General features: G+C 36.1%; 1 protein-coding gene across 2 annotated transcripts in view; it reads right to left on the reverse strand.

Annotated features, from left to right (window-relative positions):
• Positions 1-1,901: 1,901 nt before the first annotated feature.
• The window catches only part of SLC4A10 (solute carrier family 4, sodium bicarbonate transporter, member 10), a 123,162-nt gene continuing 103,979 nt past the window's right edge, over positions 1,902-21,084 (reverse strand). For both annotated transcript variants that reach the window (XM_010567631.1, XM_010567638.1), the window contains 10 exons: positions 20,596-20,757; positions 20,235-20,348; positions 19,563-19,724; positions 16,539-16,790; positions 15,139-15,207; positions 12,598-12,771; positions 11,819-11,941; positions 8,318-8,385; positions 6,521-6,637; positions 1,902-1,968 (listed from right to left, as the gene is read on the reverse strand). In XM_010567631.1, the coding sequence (XP_010565933.1) occupies positions 1,902-1,968; positions 6,521-6,637; positions 8,318-8,385; positions 11,819-11,941; positions 12,598-12,771; positions 15,139-15,207; positions 16,539-16,790; positions 19,563-19,724; positions 20,235-20,348; positions 20,596-20,757 (1,308 nt within the window). The remainder of the gene's footprint in view (positions 1,969-6,520; positions 6,638-8,317; positions 8,386-11,818; positions 11,942-12,597; positions 12,772-15,138; positions 15,208-16,538; positions 16,791-19,562; positions 19,725-20,234; positions 20,349-20,595; positions 20,758-21,084) is intronic.

Genomic DNA, 21,084 nt, shown 5'->3' on the forward strand with positions numbered 1-21,084 from the left:
CTTAATATTCTAATGGTTGGTCAAGTGAAACTAATATGTTTCGATTGTATACATTATCTGTAACAAAGCAACATATTAAAACACCACCAGGCAGCTTCCGGGACAAACCAGTATTGAACTGCTATACTAACCTTAAAACAATTGGAATCTTACAATTTATCATCAAGTACACAAAACAAAGCATTTAACCTTAATGCATCAGCATTTTTTTCCTAAATTTACAAATACAAACATTTAATTTAATGTAAATCCTTCTTTGTGTCCATTAGATTTTTTTTTTTCTCCATAAAAATGGCCTTTAATAATGCTAAGTCAAATTTAGAACAGTGACCCTATTAGTTTGCAGCAAAATGCAGTTATCATTTATGGCTAAAGTAGTAAAACACACTCATACACACAAAAACATTAGAAGGAGTACTTTAAATGTGCTGGATGTGAAAAGTTGCTCACATGAGGTCTACAGAAGGATTATTGTATTTTGGAAAGCTGGGGAGTGTTAAAGCCCTGTGGATGAGTTGCTATAAAGATTACAAGACTGTAATTCTTAGTTGTAGGATTCAAAGTAATAGCATAATAATTGAGAGTTAGCTTTCATTTAATAATTTAAAAATTTATTTTAAAAAAAAATTTAAAAATCAGTGAATTTCAAATAACGCAATACCTGATCTCGCAGTCCTGGTTTTACACAAAAGAACAGCTTGAAGGATCAGGCAGTAACAAAATCCATTATGAAAAATGTCTCTGTAATGGCTTTAAAGCCCCATTTTTCTTTGCAGTGTTGTTTTTATCTTTCAGTCAATATGTATGTGATGGAATAATGAAGAGCTGTAACTAAACCAACAGCAAGATACCCATTCAAGTATTATACACAACTAATCTCTGAAATTAAGAGGTTGATATAGTTGTTATTAGAGAGAAGACAATATAAATACACCCTTTATGTGGCTGTATTTTAGCTAATAAAGAGGAAAATCATTGGGCAGGTGATATAACTGCATGTGGGGTAGTTTGTATCTACAAAATTTTCCCTATTACAAAATAATGGATTGATTAATGACATAATGCAGTTGTTTGGCCTACCATGGCAACATTCATACAATACAAGATAAAATACTGTAATCACAGATTGCATTTTAAGAAATACTGTACCCCTGTTTCACATCAAAGGATGTGGTGGTGTTTTTCAACTAAGGTAAGAGAATGTTTTAATATATATATTTTAATATATATGTATATATATATATGACTATGTTCCAGTTACATACAAAGTTGAATATTAAATACACTGTATTAAATCAAGGAAAACTTCACAAATACAGAATCTGACCCTGCAATCCTCATTGCAAGAGTAATCCATAACTGCAAAAGGACAGCTTGAGGAAGAAAGGATTATCCTTGTTAGTTTGTTCACAGGGTCAGTTCAGTTGTTGCTTTAAAAACTTCTTTAATGTTTGCTTGTCAGTTTGGGTCTCCTGAAATCATTTACTCAAGTTTGGTGATTTAAAAAAAAAAAAAAAAAAAAAAGAAAGAAATTGGAACAAGTGGTTTCAAGTTCATCTTGAATGAAGATTATTAAGTATTCTCACACAGAAAAAGTAGCAAAATACAGTACAAACCTATTAACAGGAAATTTGAAATAAACTTTGCTTGTTGAATTTATGATACAAATACTAATAAATGGCGAATATCAGCAAAGAACATGAAGATTTTTTGCATTGGCTACTGCAGACTTTTACACAGATACTAGACAATGTAGACAAGGTGAAATGAGACAAATATTGCACTACATTACCTGTGCTAGTTTGAGATGAAAGACAAAAAGTTACAAGGTCAAATCATTTATATTTAGTCATTGTGGCACTCCTTTCATTTGTTTGTAAAAAAATTAATTGAAGAACAAGTCATAGACAAGTCTCCCGGTCAACACCTTTCCCTGAGTCAGCTTTCTTCTCTTTTCTGATTTCAGCACTAGGAAAAGAAGGAAAAAAAAGTGTTACAGCAGCACTATCATATATATTAATCATCTGCCCGAAAACCAACATTGCACTGGTATTTTAATTAATTTTTCATGCTGCGTAGCACAAACTGGGAAGCAAGTGAAAGTTGCTGTGCTGAATGGTGCAGAAGACATCAGCCAGCATTTTAGTAACAAGGTAGGTACAGAACTTAAGATGTACAGACAGACAAGTCAGCCAGCATGCAAGCAAAGATAGCCACTTTTTTTTTTTCTTGTTTTTTGGCAAATACAACTGTTAATTGATTAAATAATGGTAATGGTACAGTTCTCAGACAATACCAGCATTTTCTTAAATGGCGCAAACAAGAGGTCACAATAAGTATTTCTTGTCTTTAAAATGTATTCTGTTGCTCAATGTACATTTAGAAGGAATGTTTCTGAACTAGAGCAGTGCAAGCCAATTTCCAACTGTAATATTTGGCTTTCAGTCTTGACTGGGGAGAGCAGGAGAAGGCCACGGTGGTGAGGAGTGACAATATTCCCCATTTGGAGCTTGATATATACTTCTTCATGTATACATTATAAGGAAATAACTTTTTTTTTTTTTAAAAGCCTGAAAGATCATACAAAAGCCGTATCACTAAGAACTCTGAAGCAGAGTTCAAATTTGGATTCAGCATTTTTCTACTTAAAACACTGTTGATTTGCCTACAGAAAGCAATATATGTGCAAAGCAGATGATTTTTTTTATTTTAGTGAAGAGGGTCCTAATTTACAACAGCGTAAATAAATAAAAAGTCATGTTCTTGCAATGAATTTCAATCACACTAGGAAAATGGCAGAGGCTTCCACAACACAGGCAAATCAAGCCTTCAACAAAGAGTGGCAGGGTATCTAAAAAAAAGATGGTTCTGAAAACAAACCTGTATCAAGCACATAACCTACCAGGTTTCATGGGAATAATTCCTTAACTAGAATGAATGAGAAATAGGCTGTTACACAAGGCTTAAAGAAAGCAAGATCAATTCTCAAATTCTTAAGGTGATTCATGCACAATTTTACAATCATCTGACATTTTTCTTCACATAAAAATTGCTTTAAGGATACAATTCAGTTCAACCAAAGCTTACTTCTAACCCTGTGGCAGCTTCCAGAGGTGTTAATGGAAATAGCTAAAGAATACCAACTTCTGCCACTTCAACTGCCAAATCTGTCACCTTCTGTAGAACAGTGATAGAATTGGGTATGTTACACATTTTGCACACAAAGGGTATGCAAACAAATTCCTGGGGGGGTGAATTTAAAGTGCAGCAGTACAGCAGGCAGTTACCTGTGCTTAATAAAAGCAAACACTGAGGATGTGTTGTGTGCCTTACAGTCTGTAATATTTCCACATTTCACATGCCTCTGTGATACCAGGAAAGTCTTCCTTCTGTTTAGGATTCACATCTCAGCATCTCCTGCGGATGTGGGCTTTAATGCCTCAAGAAATTTGAAAAAAAGAGGACAAGTCCAGTCTTCTACCAGTAAAACACACATAACTGGTGGATCTGTAAGGGACTTAGAGCCCTCTTCCTCCCTACCAAGGGAGTAGTCTAATAAGCCTGAGAAGGAAGGTTTGGGATGTGGGATTTGCATATCTTCAGGTAGAAAGGGGAACACATACCATCTACCTAAGTGACAGATGCCTCTTTCTCCAACATTTTAAAAGACCAGCTAGGACTACCTTCTACACATGTTTTGGAATTGCTATCTGAAGGGCTTAATATTATAAGCAAAGACAGAGGAATACTTAATTACATGTACCAAAGAGGGCTATGTTTCAGATAGGTGCCTTGGTGTTCAATTCTACGAAGACAGGTTCAAAAGCAGACCTTTAAGTAGGTCCCTAGGACTTTTAATAATGAAAAATTAAGGTTGGAAAATTATAGAGTTCATGTGCCTCTATGGTTAGACAACAGTTCACTAAATTTAAGTCCCCTCTTCAGACCCTTAAATCCTGTTAAGAGTCTGGGATGTAAGAACTGTCACACAGTACACTACTACACAGAGCCGGGGCAGGGCAGAGCTTACAATAGATACTATCCATGCATCAGGCTAAGAAGTCGTTTGTATAATTGGTTAGCCTTTCATTGGCCAAGTCAACTCAGTGTTTAATTAGTACGAAGAACTTCCAGATTTTATGTATTCCAAAAATCACTCTATGTATGTTGTTAATCGATCAGTGCCTTACATAAAAGGCATTACATGAAATCATAGTACAGTATCATTTAATTATCCCTATTTAATAATATTTTGAGATATTTGTATACGAAAATAGATGTGACAACAGGAAAAGGAGTACTAAACACTTCTTTAGTTGAACTTGAAAAGGCATCAGTAAAATTAATTTCAAAACAACGTGATTTTTTTTCCCCTATGGTAAGATACCCTTCACTGCAGGCAATTGTGTAATGTAATACTGGTGATCTTGATCATTTGCAAAAATTATTGTTATGACTGTTACCATTCCAAGCTTTCCTTTTTCTCAGTACTTAGGATTGAATTATATCTTCATGTAATGATACATGCATTTAGGAATATAATGTTTCTTTAGCTCTGTCTCTAACATGATTTAAGATTAGTATTGTCTATGGTTTTGCTTATCAGAAAGCAAGCCTTCCAGGTTTAAAGTTCTTTGAATCTACTTCTGTCTGGCAATCTGACACAAGTTAGAGCACACGAAAAAGCAGGATTTCAGATTCTTTAAGAGCTTGTTTCCTTTACAACAGAACACTCATACCTAAAACCATAAAACCTGTGATCCCTTAGTTCCTTTTCACCCGAGTCTTTGTTTTCATGAGCAAAGATACAAGAACAGATTGAAAATGAGCTCATTAGAGAATAAGTTGCTATTTTACTGCAGTGGAAAAGCCAAATCACCTTTTACCAATGTTGTCTGAACCAGAGTCTATGAGGATGCTCTTTGCTCAAAGCATCTTTGAAAATTTCAGGTAAAAAACAGTACATGTTTACATAATCTATCATAAAATCAAAGCATGCAACATCCACCAGAAGAACTACAACTACTGCACAGCCAGTGGCTGTGAATGTACTGCATCAGTTTCTTCTCTTTGTCCAGGCTGTGAAAGCCTGGACAACAGAGGCACAGAAGGTAAGAAAACCCTACTGTACATCCTTCTCCCATGCACCACACTGATTTCACTGTGACAGGATCCTTTTCAGCCCATGTTTAGGGTGGAACACCAATCAGAACTACACTGCTATTTTGATCGTCGGTGAAATAGCATTAACATGATCACATAAGTGGGCTGCTCCATGGGTGTCTGAAATGAAGATTCTCTGGTCATCAGCTGTTCCATCTCATTTACGTTGTTTCGGGAAAGGAACAACACTGACGGGCAGCATGCCATTTTAGGGTAACAAAATTTAAAAAATGTATTTCACTACAAAATTTTTTCTCTTACTGTATCTTTTCACCATAAAACAATGACTAGCTGTTTCAAACATGGAGCTTGTTTTGAAAACTGGATTTAGAAATGGGCAGAATATAATTTTATATTTTTAAAAAGTCAAAGAATTCATGAAAAAGGATTCTAGGAATAAATTCAGTTTAACATTTAAATGCACTACATCTACAGTTTCTATTTTTAATACACAATAAATTTCAAATTTTCATATTAAGGACTTTAATGAAGACATTTTACATTCCTATTTGAAATTTCTTTTCATTCTATCTCCCCCCAAACTACACAAGGTCAAGTCATTTGGGTTGCTAGGTGACACCATTTTGAATTGCAAGATACAATCAAGGAAAAGGTTGGCGGACAGCGTCTTACCTTTGGGCAATCAGCTTCTAGAGTGATTAGGAAGGGGGAGCTTATGACAAAAACGTGATATGAAACAGTTAGGTAGAAAATAGTTAAATTTAAAATTTATGGGAACAGAGGAAAATTTCTCTGACAATCACACTTGTGCTTGTATATAATATTTTCTTATTCCCACAATAATTCTGTAGCACAGATAAAACGTCGTTGCTTCATTTTACATTTGTCTGGACTAAATTTTAAAAGTATTTAACTGTTTTGAGGACAAGTGAAGTAGGCAGAAAAATGAAAAGTGATGCAATCTTAAAATTATTTTCATTCCAAATATTAGTAGATTGCATTCAGAGTACTGGGTTCTTCATACAGATATTTCAGGGCAGTGATGACCACTTCTTTTTCAGGAGGAAAGAACAAAAGCAAGCAGATCAAACACAACAGCTGTTGTGCAATATCCAGGTGTAGGCTGGTGGTTCATTACACAAGCATCAGGCATGCCCAACTTCATTTTCCACTGTAGCATAACTAAGTAGCATGCAAATATTTGTGATTTTTTTTTCCCCATAAATAGTGCATTTGTGTTTTGAGCTCAGAATATTATGACTGGACATAAATAAAAGGAAACCTCAAGAAATAAAACTGCAAGATGCTAAAAATCTTTCTAATCCCTAGCAAAATATTCTAATACTGGTTTGACACCAATATATAAAGTATAATGCAATAAAAAAAACATTAAAACCTTTTAGAAGAAAAGCTTGACTCCTTATCTTTTGCATTCTCTGAGGATATCAACAATGTCTTCCACACAGCAGTTTTTGCCATTTCATCAGAAATGTTTATCACAGATGGGTCATCTCTAAGCAAGAATAAAAGTAAATACACAATAAAACAATGAGCAATCAGTCTTTGTTACTTATTAACTCTATAAAAGTCCTTGAAAACTGATAGTGATGACAATAAATAAGTGCAATGTAAGTTAAGAAATTGTTAAACCTCAAAAATCCTGAACAATGACTTAAATATTCTGTTAAAACATCTTAGCACTTTAGTATTTTCCTCATCCAACAGCAATTCATCACAGTAACATCAATAAAATATATCGTGTCACTTCCAACTAACAGACAGAGAAAAATGAGGAACTGTGAAATTAAATATTGCCCAAGATCTCACAGCATGCCAGTGGCATAGTTGGATTAAACAAGAATTGTAAGAGCTCCTAACAGTTCTCAAAATACTTATGCTCTGAAACTCCACCTGCTTTTAAAACAACTGTAAAAGCAATCAAAAACCTTGACAAAGTCAAAGATTTAAGAGATCTAATAAAAATGCCCCAATTAAACAAGCTAATCAGTAGCATTAAGCAGCACTTTGTAGCCATTATGCCCCTAGCTTTACCTAGACTGCTCCAACTATGTATTCGTACACTTAAGAATGATAAAGTCTTAAATGTTTTAAGGGCCTGCCTGTACATTATTCCTGACTTCATGGTTTACATATGGCTTGACATTCAGTAAGCTGTCAGTAAACTTGTTTTCACAATGTTTTGGGGAACCTCTTTATCAACCGATGTCCTGACTCTTCTTTTTAGCTGTAGGACTGTGACCCTTACAGTGCAGAAAGTCAGATATTATACGGGCAACTGTACCTAAGTAAACACACTATAGATCAATACAGATCACACCCCAAGATAAATGAAGCTAAGTATTGCTAATATAAAACAGAACAAAAGCTGTGGACAAAAGAAAAAAACCAGACCATTAGAAGTGTGATGAATCAAAAGTAAGAAATAGGCTGGGATTTTTCAGAGACACAGTTAGTTGTTTGCCTTAGGAGACATTAGGGTAGCTTCATGTTAAAATGTAAGAAAGGAAGCCACTCTGAGATAGTGTTCCTATGAACTCACATTAATGCAGAGGTTACTATTACCAGATATTTCAAATCTTTATAAAGAACTTTATTTCTGAAAACTGTAAATGACAGTAAGTGCTTATGGGCTGGCTACATGTTACTACTATCTATAACATAAGTTTTCACGCTTTTTAAGTTTTGTCAACCCTGCATTATGCCTTATCTACCCTGGACAGCTCTTGATTCACTTACTATCTCACATAGATAGGATCTTAATTAGAATGTTTTAAAATGTTACACTGTAAGAACCTAGTTTTTCTGTTGTGTCTTCAGAACCTTTCCTGGCTCCCTGTTAGCATCAGGGTGAAGGGTTTGACCTGCTCTACATCTTTGTTTCACACTGTGCATGTCAGAGGCCAAGGTTCATTATGAACAACCTGATCCTGCAGTCCTGCCCAAGGGAAAACTTCAACTAGGAGGTCCTTTTCCTAGGCGCTGTGAGAGCACGTGGAAACACTAGAAAAGGGCTGAGCTTATTAAATGATGCAGTATGTGGTTCAGTTCACCTATCTGTACTCTACTACCAGACAAACATCCTCCTGACATTCAGTAAGCATTAAGAATAAATATTGTGGCATGTTTATTTGTTTAATTGCAACTCACCTAAAAGAGGAAAGGTATATTTTACCTGTAATGTCCTTCTAGTGGTAACTGAACAGTCCCTTCCTCTTCCATTGCTAACATACTTTGCTCTTCCTAGAAGGAAGAAATTTAGATGTGAGACAGGATATGATGTTGTGAAAAGTGGAATTTATGTACTTTAATCCTCTTCCCCCTTCTCTTTAAGTATTTATCTGAAGTTCTTAAAGTAAGGTACTTTTCAACTCTTAATTTAAATATTTGACATTTAAACCCCTGTATTTTAAAAGACATATCTTCACTTAATGTTATTTTTCAATGTCAAATAGAGGTGACACTTGTAACAATAAAGAAAGAGAAAAATTAGTAACACTGAGTGAGCAACTGTATGGTGAATTTGAAATATCATGCATAACAGCATATATACATTACAATGTTAACATGCAAAATTAGGGAAGTCAAGTTTGCACACACACAGTTTTAATACTGATAAAAGTTTTATTGCGACAAAAGGTAGTGAAACAAGACACCAAAATTAGTTTTCACTTGAACAGGGAAAAAACTTCTGTGAGCAACAGGCAGTGAAGAGAACTAGGAGACGTATCTACCAAAAATCTTTTTGTGAAATAATTACAACTTTAGAAAATCTATTTTAGGGGGAGGGGAGAACAAAACAATACCCCTCAAGCACCACGTCCTGCCTGCAAGAACAAAGGAAAACAAGTCTCTGTCTTTCAGACATCAACTCAAGGCTCCACAGGAGGATTCTCAAGGCTTACACCCCTGTTAGGTCACAAAAACCACAGACAGGAGGTTAAAGTGCCTTCACATGAATGTAACCATCAAATCCTGCCCTAAACTGTTGCACTGTGTGTGTGTGAGCATTAGCAGACACCCAGAGACCTCCACATCTTTCTTCCCTTTATTAGATGGCTTTGTAACAGTTTACCCTGATGCCTGTTTGAAAGTGTGAGTTGGCTCTCCCAAAAAGAGAGCTCACCATTTTTCTGGTAGACCACCCAAAACCCTACATGCATCACACACACGGGTAAGTTGGTATTAGTTGGAAGAGCCAGTACAATTTTCCAAAATAGTAGAATTTAAGTCCTCTCTGCACAGAAATTTGTTTCTTCTATGTTTTCCTATTATAACTATTTTAAGTGTCACAACATTTTTTTCTCCAAATGGGAGAAGCCACTTCGTTCATTCCTGTCTCAGGAAGACTTAATTGATTAACATCAAAGTGGCTTCCAAAGGAGGTCTGTGAGGAGAAGGCATGTATAAGATCCACTATAAATGTACAAAGCCTTGCAAAAACATGGCCTAAAAATATAAAACAACTTAAGTGATGAAATTAGGATCCAATCAAATAAGTTCCAGATCTTGTCAACTATATTTCTGAATATTCTTGTGGGTAGAAAAGTTCTATTTTTAAAAGCCGTGTGATAGCAACTCTCCAATTAATTCCTTAGGCTACATGTCAGAAGTTTTATTACTAGTTAATTTTGTCATTTCCAGGCTTCACAGCTTCATAAGTTTTTGACAGTTGAACAGTTTTAATAATAGCTCCAAATATTTAGAAATGCCAAAATATGTAAAAATAACCTCTCAAAATAGACAGTGAATGAAATAAAGTAACACCAGTACATCTTCCCAGTTTTGTTTTCTGATGCCATCCTATCAAGCATGGGAAGGAAAGTGACATATAACCAAAACATAAGGATAACAAGGAATCTTTCCAATAACCAGACCCACAAGAAGAGAGCTACCTTGGTTACTTTTGGTTACTCTGAATTGTGATGACAACAGATAGTGTGATGAAACAACTCTCTGGTCTGCTTCAATTCAAGGGGGAAAACAATGACTCATGTATTTTAATTTCAGCCTGATAGTTTTAAAGGCACATACTAAATAGTAAATAATCATCATGATGTTTATCACCTAGGTAAAACCTTTTCCCCAAAACATATTCTATGAAAGTATGTTGAATGTGTCAAGGAAAGCAAAGATGTAGTTCTCCAGGTTTCAGATGAGGCAGTGAGTTGTCAAAGGTCACAGAAGAATCCTAAAGGCAGAGAAATCTAGTTTTCCTAGTTACCTGTTCAAATTATTGGTTCATGTTCTCTTTCTGCAAATAGACTTACCAGTGGGAATCCTGACACACACCATTTCACTGGTCTCAGATCGCATCTCAGGGCATCCCTAAGGATAAATTACTGATTTATCCATTCACATTGTCTAGTTTCTGCAGTACCCTTGTACTACCAAAAGGTTATGTCTTACAAGTCCTGGACTTTTGCAGAGGTCTGCAGGGCATCTTAGAGGTCATATGCACAACTGTCCCCAGAGCACTCCCGCCTAGAAGTGACCACAGCCTGCCAAGACCATGTGGCTTCACCTCCCACTGCCACCACAGCCTCACATCATGCTACTATTCAAAAGTGCTGACACAGGACACACGACTCTTATTTAAAATAACCTGGCACCAACATATTCTACCTGCTGCTCCTGCAGTTAGTGTTTCCCCATCGATACTTGTCCCTCATTCATTTGGGCCCAGTACTGAGGTTCCCTAGCAGGTGACGTTGATCAGGTGGCTAATAACAGGGACAAAGGACAAAGACCTCCGTGCCTTACACATACAGTTACTTTATGTTCCAACAGTTTTATATCATATGCAAACAAGCAATTCATGAAGCAGCAGCTAGATGAAAATACTATCAAATAGATGCAAAACTGTTAGAAAGCTACAATCAGAAAAATAAGTGTTTCACTGTCAAAATATAGGAACATTCTGAGTAGAAATGTGTAAGAATCTGTCCTGTATCAAGTTTATAAGAAATGATCTGAAATGCATATTCTTTGAAAGGAGATGAGGAGTCCAGATCTGAAACAGTCAACTGGGTGGTAATGCCACAGGCTGTAAGTAAAAGTCAGGATTTGGTTAACAGGGGTAAGCAGCGTCACTGACCTTTTCATTAGGAAGTGGAAGTAAATTGTTTCTGCAGCAGCAGAAGGAAAATGCTGGCCCAGAGTGTAATAGGGATACTGCACAGGATTATGACACTGCTGAGCGGAGAGGGCACAGAGTGATGGTGTGTGACCTATGTATGGCTCAGATGTAGCTGGACGTGCCATGCCCCTCAAATTCTGCAGTGCTCTCCTCAGCATCTCCAGCAGGGACGAGACCAGTCCCAACACAGCATCAAAGTGCCCCAGGCATCTGAGGGCTTTCCTACAGACACAGGTTCATCCCTGCACATCATCTGAGTGGGTCTCAGGAGCAATCCCCAGGAGCTCTGTAGATACTGTGTTATATGACAGTATGGCAGCATAAGAATCTACATCTAATAGACATCCCCACCTAAGCCTATTAGATTTGTAACCTTAAAAGGACTTATGTAAAATATGACAACATTACACTTTGGATACTGTTAACAAGTCTGCCTGTTGCATGGAATAGGCCTTATTTACAGAATTTTCTCTAACTGTCTGAAGGAGAAATTGATAAAGTGCTACACAGCAAAAAAACCCTGAAACCATGACCCACCTCTTTCTCAGCATCTTCCAGTTTCTTTTTCTTGCTCTCAGGCATCAAATCATCTAACCAACTGAGCTCCCGCTTAGTAAAAAAAAAATCCATGAGTTTTCGGACAAATACCAAAGCTAGGACCTGTAAAGATGTTAATTCAAAGAATTAGGAAATTAAGTAAGTAAAACTGACAAATATGCTTGTAGAGGAATACTTTCAAAAGTGACCACAGGTTACAGCTAGAATTTTATTCTTTAATTTGGATATGCCAACAACTGGTCTTCCTTTGTTCAGATAAGTATGGCTTTAAGCGTTTAACAATCACTGAGATCAGTAGATATCCTTTATTTTCAACTAGTGAAATGATCAGAGAGAGATCACTTAAGAAGCAGAACAAATTTGTCTTTTATTTCCAGCAAGACACAGAACTATCAGTAAAGTTCCTCAGTGCATTGAACGATCTTCCTTAATGAATGAATGTTATTTCTATAAAATGATTAAGCACTACTCCTTAAATAAAAACATCAAATAATTTTTTAAGAGAAGAATTTTCCCTAAGAGAATATACAGTTGGGCTATCCACACATATAAACAGACTGCAACCTAGACTATATGTTATAAGACTATAGGTTATATGTAGAATTTTTCCTTACTTAATACAGTATGAATTGTCCTTGAACATTGAATCAAAGGAATACTGTAATTACCTGCCCACATTTAATTTTTTTCTTCAATAATAATGATCCACAAGTGAAAAGAAAATGGATTTTTAGAGGAAATTATGAAATATTTCATACCATCATAGGAAAGACAATGGCAGCTCTTGAAACCTTTATAATCCACAGAAGCACAAGACAACTCAGCTGAATTACAGTGAAGAGATGGACCTTTCTAAGAGGAACATGCCTCAGATAAATAAAATCTGGCTGATGCTTTGCAGGCATCCAGAATAACTTTATCCTGTCAAAAAGCTGGAAGAGAAATTTTTAAAAGTTTGCATTAAAATGAGCTGTAGGATTATCTATGCTGACATTCACACACTGCCTAAGAGATCCTGAATATCTAAGAATTTGGCTTGTTATTCTAAAGGCAAAAACTATGTGGAACTTCAGGAGCACAGAAAAAGACTACCTCAGTTACAATCATGAGCCATGAATCTATACTCGTCCAATGGTGTTAAAGGACTCATCTCTCTGGCTGAGCCACCAGAGTAAGAATGAGAATTGTATTATTTAAGTAAAGTTTAATTATTTGGTTAGTCACACTTCTTAAGTTCCTTTCAATTTTAATACACATTTGTCTCCCTAGGTATTTCTATAGCAGATGTGCTGAGATATTGGATTCTGCTGAATTCTGTATAGTCATACTCCAGGAAACATCCTGCTCATAACTGCATAATATGTTATACACAAAGAAAATAGTTACTTTAAAATAGTACTGCTAAGATTTCAAGTCAAGAACCCTTAAAGTTAGGCAAAGTCAGACTTCAAAGTAGACGTGAATCAATCATGAATCAAACTGAATGGAAGCTGGTTGATCCTGTTGTGCAGATGCACTATTGCACCGCCTTTCCAATACATTCTAAACTTCTGGTTTTCAACAACTGAGCTCTGCTTCCTTTAGCACACAAAAAGCTGATCGTGGAGGGATCTCTTCAGTCTTTCATCTCCTGTGGATGAAACTTTTTCTTTCCCCCCAGCTTACTTCACCAGACACTTTATCCCAGGCTGTTTTCTTTTCCCTATTGCACTTTCTTCACACAACCAGGAACAAAACCAAAAAAAAAAAAAAAAAAAAAAAGAAGGAATGCCAGAAGGGCAAGTGCCATGCCGTCAGGAATGTACATGAGAGGTTCTTGTTTTTCAGACCTATTTGGCATACTGACCCGAGGCTTTGTGTCAGCTGCTATGGCACAGTGATGATGGTGATGCACCATTTCTCCTTGCATGGATGAGCCATGCTATATTCATACAATCTTCAGGAATTTCAAGTTTCAGGAATTTTTACTGAGCATGTGCAAACTGCATTTTTTTAAAGGCTTATGATTTGGCCAGATTTGAGCAGATTTCATTTTCACAGAAACAGCAAAAAGCACATCCTCCCACAAAAGCCATCTTATCAAATCTCCATTCCTTGTCCCAGCTTGGGGGAGGGAAAAAAGGAGGGGGATACTATCACTTTTCCAAGTAAAGATAGCCAAATTTTAGCATGCCTTAAAAACACTCCTCAATAGTGTACTTTCTCATACCCTTGTTCTGAGAAACAGCTGAACCATATTAAGTTGAAATTATCTAAACCTCAGTAAAAGCCAAACTATCAACCCAAATGATAAGAGCTAGGTAAAGTTACAGAAGAAGTCTCTGAATAGAAAACAGCAGTCAAAAACCAAGAGATGTTGCCAGCTTTGCCTACAAATAATAGAGAGGTAAAAAAAAGCAAGACATTTTTAACTTGCAATCAAAAATTTAAATATAATGAAGGAAACAATCAGGCATTTTCTTTGCTCTTTGTACTTAACAACCTTTTGCACAGTGAAATTCATGTTTTCATCATGTGATTGTTCTTTCTCAATTGTCTTGGAAGATGTATCAATACCTCAACTTTCAATAACAAAGGCACACTTGAAAATTTGAGTCTTTGTGTCAGATGGGCTAAAAGATTTGACACCATGACATTTAATGCTGCAGTCATCCAGGAGAAATGATACACAGCATACCATAACCAACCCTGACCTGAATGCTGGAGCACCTGGCTTCTGCCAGGGGCTCCTACTTAAGGCCACTGCAGGAATGCTGCCCTTCCACTAGACTTGCCTTTCATCCCTGAGGCCAGAAATTAAGTAGCATGGGACTTGCAACAGTTCCCCCTGCCTGGGGCATTTATTTTCACAGGAAAAACTTTCAAAGTCTTGCCTATGTTCGTTTTAGGGCAAGTTAGCCAAAAGCCTCATATAGGCAAAGTTCAAGATCAAGTGTACCCCTACAAAGGCACTTACTTAGAAGCTGAAAAGGCAGCAGGCAAGCAAGTGAACGGTGAGGCAGAGGAGAGATAAGATAGTTGTTACTCAGCTTTTAGGCTCAGCCAAAATTCCCTTGATAAGAAGGGAGACCAGAAAAATCGGCACATAAAAAATAAAAAATTGGAGCACACTACCTAAGGGGAATAGTCTATTTAGAGAGAATCCATTTTCCTTTTTAAGTGAGTCACTTTCAAGAATTTAAGGTTGGCAACATTCTTTTAAGATTATACACAAAAGATAATAAAATAATATCATAAGAATAGCTACAGATTTTATAGAAAGCATCATCAGTAACAGATTCTTCATAAATCCATTTTACCTGAATTCCCTTTAGAGACGAAGCACCCATGTAAAGAAATACTCCATAAAGTACTGGCATAGGAATAAACTGCACAAACAAGCAGAGAAAGGGAAGAGCATATTAAATACCATTTAACAATTTTAAATGCTTCTAGAAAGACATTCTAAACAGTTGAAATTCAACGTGCCATATGCCTGCATTAATCAGACAAGTTGTAAATTCAGAGTCACTCAATTACAAATTAATAATGTTTCTCAGAGTATAAAGCAAAATAAGAATCTGGCTCTACAGTTTTATTTTCCTCTCACGGCCAGTTACTACAATATACTTTATTCACTATTAATAAAATTAACAGAACTACACAAAAAATAAAAGTGTTTGATACATACTTAAATTCTTTACTTAAAAGACTGTGCCGGAGAGCATCTGAATAGTAAAGCTATAATCCTCAGAAAAATATTCAAGACACACACAAAATACTTTGTACTGCTAAAAGAAATGTTCTGTGCTACAAGCATTCAAAAATGGGTGAATTACTTTTATAGAATGACTTTGTAAGAGCCTATTTTAAATGTTCAGACTCTCAGTATACAGTGTGTAGGTAAAGGAATATTTCCATAGATAAGTATCTATTTTAAATACTAAATACACAAAACACATGTTCTGTGTGTTTTCAAAGTGAAGGGTTTTGATACACTTAATAAAATACTGCTGGGAAGTACAAGTTCTAAGGGCTTATTGCCTTCACTGTGACAACATGCAAGTCTAAATTCTGGTCTCACTGAAGCCAGTGGCAAAACTCTCACTGATTTCACAGAGGCCAGATAATTCTTAAAAATAGTAAGTATTATGTATATAGATTGTATAATACATGCATGTAACTAGACACCCACTTTCAGGACACTGGTGAGCTGCGTTGAGTATACAGGGAGCATGAGACAATTTTCATGTTCATTTCCAAGAAATGAACACAGAAGTTCTCTTGCAACTGTGAAAATACTTTTAAATTATCCAGAAATCACAGAATGTTTTTGAATTTTCTAAACAGATTTACTTACTGGTATAACTTAGCAAGACTGTTTCATGATAATTTGCCACAGGCCCAAAATATAGACAAAGGGTGAATCTTCATATACAGGTCAATGGCAGAATTCCCTTTGACTTCAGTCAGGCCAGATTTTCATTACAAGGTTTTTGTTTTAAACATGTTAGATGTCCCTAGTTAAAACATGTGTTTTAAACGTGTTAGATGTCCCATTTTATTGCGCAAAATCAGAATTCCACTTTAGATTATCATTGTGTAACATTATGCTAGTTAGTAATGTGCCTGGAAAGGGCACTCATTAAACAATACCGTAACAGTGAAATGTTCAGTGCAGTGCAGTATTCTTTAGCTTTTCCTTACTTCCCCAAATTACCTTCAGGATACTTGTCAAAAAGACAGATGAGCCCATAAGGATAAAAATCATGAGCCCTGTGACTCTTTGCTCCCGGATTCCAAGAAACTTTGGCTGCTCCCCTGGAGCGGAGCACTCTGATTCCAGTTTTAAGCTATTCACATGGGAAATAGAGAGGACAGTGGCTGCAACAAACCATGGCAATCCCATAATAGAGCACACTCCAAGCATGACTGCCACCATGAGTAGGTCGAGATGGTATCCACATCCTTTCTGTTAAAAAAAGTAACGACAGCAAGAAGATATAAAATGACATCTGAATTAAGGATAACACTCCTGGCAGGCATTCCTAATGAACACTTAGAGACAATTAAAAAAATCGTGACTTGAGGAAAAAATAGCTTTCTTCTATGTGTTATCCAGGTTGGATCAGTAGTGATGGTAAACTGGTTATCTAAGGGGAATTCCTACTAGTTCACAAGAAATGCTTAATATTATTAGACTCATTCCAGTTATGAGTTAAGTGTACATATCATAAATCCACTTTACAATGGGCAGCAAATACCCTTCCTGCTTATAAAAGAGATACTAGTAAGAAAATGGAAAATACATAAGTTTTCTGTTTTAACTAAATCCCTCCTGTGGATAACAGTAAGCAAACATCCAGCTGCACTGCCAACTTTCCACTGCACTAATCTTAATAGACCCTCCATCCATCCTTACAGAGGAGGCAGAAAATTTTGATTCTTTCCTACACAAAAATTCTTACGTTAATATTTGCAGTCAGTTTATGATATAAAAGGCCATAAACCCACAATGATCCTTTTAAAGTTTTTATAGATGGTAAGCACAGGATAGTAGTAAGTTTTCACTAACGTACTTGCATCTTATCTAAGAACAGATAGCTAGAAATGAAGAGAAATTAAACTATAAGTAAGCTATACATGAAATTAAATTATAAAATAATATTCATCATCAGGTACTGTTTTACTGGTTTCCCTATTCAATACTTAAAAGTAGCACCATAAAGACTCATATGAGAAGTCAGTACAAAACCTTTGGTGTTGGATCATCTCTGTAGTAGTCAAACACTCTGTAAATTTACCAACAGGAGGATGTTGTTTTGCTTTTGTAGTAGTAGATAAAACTCTTTGGTCAAATCTCAGATGCATTTAAAAACCTGCAAATACAACCTGCACTTGAAAATGACCAATGATCTGCATCAAGCTTGGTTGCATACATATCTGTTACCATAGCTGAGAGGGATACTTCTTTTCAATTTTAGTGAGCATCCAGGACCACCACACAGCTGCAAGCAAGAGCTCAAGCTATTTTCCTTTAAAAAGTCAGGTATTTAGTTATCTCCACAAAATTCTGCAATATGGCAACAAATCCAGTGTCATGGTCTGATGAAACAGTGATGTTCATGCAAACAATGTGAATATGTTGAACCATAATTTTGCCTGTAAACCCATGCAAATGCCTTTTGACATAAAAAAAGTAACTAAACTAAACTTGGAAAGGTTTGCTACAGAGACTGCCAAAAGCTGAAATGTGCACTATTCAGAATTTGCCATGGGAAGTATAAAAAAAGAGGGGAAAACGAGTTGGAAGCAAACAAATCATTTCTTTCTGAAGACAACTTTTACTTCTAAAATGGGAAGCGTCTGGGTTTATGAAAATGTAATCCACATAGCGAAATGAAAATGCCATCTTATTTGCTTACATTATTTAAAAAGGGGAATTCATATAAAGTAAAGAAAATGAAAAGAATCAACTCTAGCAACCTTCCCTCACTCCCCAAAAGTGTTTATGAGTCTTATCTCCAAGACACATCTTGACAAACTCAGAGATGTGTCAAACACAGATATTAGTTACATGCACAATGCACTCAAAGAAAGAGTTTCATTCTAAATCCTAAGAGAGACACCTTTTTTTACCTTCTGACACATTTATGAGGAATGTATCTGCTAATGCATACAGAATCCGAGAGCATTTCCTCACATTCATACATGATCTGAGGAACCTGACATATGGGAAGAAAAGGAAGCATAGCAACAGGTGATGCTACACCAGACCCCAGCAAAACTAAAACGCAGCAAGACAAGGGGGCAGCCAGGAGGACCATCTGACTCCCAGATGCCAGTGCTGAAAAAACACATTCCAAAGCTTGGCAGCAAATTCCTGCATCTGTCAAGTTAACCACATGCAATGCTATGGATTGACATGAAGAGCCAGGCTGACAAAGAGGGCAAAAAAAGAACATATCAAATGTCACAATCATCCAAGAAGAGGCAGTGCAAAGTGAAGGTTGCAAATGCATTTGCTAAAGCAACTTGGGATTGGATTGCTGCTTATTAAAAGTATGTCAAAAAAAGCCTAAGCTCGCTGCATATACATGTACAGAAACCTGCTGCTAGATTTTGCCCAACAGTTTTTCAGAGGGGTGATGTCCCTTTTTCTCTCTCCATCTGTAGGCAACTAAAGTGTTAGAGAACAGAGCAGGAAGTTGTCCTATTTTGTTTTAAGAACCCATTGTGCCTCTAAAGCTCAGTTTTATTCTTCTCCCTTCTTTAAGATAGGAAGGGCATTAAAAAAAAAAAAAAAGGGGGAAAACACAAAAAAAAAGAAAAGGGGGGGGGGGGGGAATCTTATATTACAAAATAACCCCTGAATAGTTTTTCAAAATCCAGTCCAGTAGAACAACACTGTCAATATCTGATGAGGCAATTAATATTATGATACTTCAGGAAATTATTAAATTCCAGATTTTTTTCTTTAGGTGATTGGGTATCATACTTCCAATACAGCACAGAGGATAGCACTTTTTTGATTCAGAATCTCTGTTCCAAATTACATTCATAAAGTCTTCTGTAAGGCAGCAAATCACTGACACAGGGCACAGTGTCCAACAGAGAAAAAGCGTAACAATTTAAAGGGGTGCTATATAACATATAATAAACTAGCATACTCAAGTAGATGAAGGTACATTACATAACCTGAAGCAGAAAACAACAGTGAAAATACAACTATTTGACTGAATACCTTTAGTTTGTGTTCTTTTCTATTGATAATGACAGCTGTGATCTGCTGGTCCATAAAGATAAGGATAGTGCAAAGCAGGGCCGGAATTACAGCAGCTATCACTGTCCACCAAGGATTCGGCCCCAAAGGAGTAATAAACCAGCCACGATCATCTCTGGTGGGCTATAAAAAGAGAGTCATGCATGACCAGTCAGAACTCTAAAGATTACTTACATTTTAACTTCATAAGAATACACACAAAAACATTACTAGGATATGATTTCCTTTAAAATCAATCTATGTATGTAAGAGCACAGAAAAATGCTAAACTTCCTATGATACCAAAAAGAGAAATTACATATAATAAAATCATCTGGGACATTACAGACTTGGTTGTATTTGATACAATGAGCCCAGAATTTGGACGGCACCTCAGAACATTTCAGTAGTCTAGGATTTGGGTAATTTGAGCCATGTTGGTCCTCACACAGAAGACATTAGGAAGCATGGAGGGGCCTGATGAGAAAGGCTCACTTACATGGGCCACTAATCAGAGAGGTTGCGTAGTACTTGGTGAACATGAAAAATTCAGAGTAGCATCACTACTCCCTGATGAGAAAAAAATATAATAAACCCACGACAGCACACTACTTTGTGAAAATAATAAGGCAGTGCAATTTATCAACAAATTACCTTAAAAGCGTTTGGAACCTGAAGTTTTGGTGATGGAATCCCAATGGCATAGTCAATTAAAACCATGGACAAAATAGTGAGAAAGACAGCAAAATCGCTGACAACTGATCGTACCTACAATTATTGAGAGAAACGACAATTTTAACTAAAACATTCATATATGAGTTAGGATTTATTTTTCTTCCCTGTTTTAAGCCAATTTGTGCTTACAGCTAAAACTGTGTTTATTCTGATACAATTTTCTAACAGAGAAAAGATGCAGTGTCCACTACACCAGCAGTTAATTGAATTTGCAATGCAGATGGAATTCATGCTTACACCTGACTAATGACAACTTTTGAATTAAAAAAAAGGCACATACCTTTGTTGGGAAGTATCGGCTAGTTTTGAACTGCTTCAGTGTGGATGACAGTGTTACCGTAGAAAAGAATAAGATGACAGACCAAAAGAGGACATCTGGAACATAAGGGCCATGATGACCACAGGCTCGTCCAACAAACTCTCCATGAAACTTTTTACATTCCTATCAGGGAGACCAAAGTAGTATTGTTCTGAAAAATATCCATGCTTACACTGATATTTTCTTTCCAATTACCTTCCTAAATTGCAAGCAGATTGTATTACTAGAAATAGTAAAATAATTTTTAGATATTATTCTTTTTAAAATTAAAACCCCTAATGTTTGTATCTAGTCTGCATGCAAAACTCTCAAACCTTCAAAAGAATCTCTTTTTTAACCAGTATTAAATGATGAAGTCACTAAGAGATACCATAAATAAAGTCATTAATATAAAACCAGATTTATTTCAAATTGAACAAGTATACTTATTTATTTTCTGTTTACAAACGC

This window comes from Haliaeetus leucocephalus, unplaced genomic scaffold, assembly GCF_000737465.1.
Source record: "Haliaeetus leucocephalus isolate CR32 unplaced genomic scaffold, Haliaeetus_leucocephalus-4.0 Scaffold1, whole genome shotgun sequence".
NCBI classification, from domain to species: domain Eukaryota; kingdom Metazoa; phylum Chordata; class Aves; order Accipitriformes; family Accipitridae; genus Haliaeetus; species Haliaeetus leucocephalus.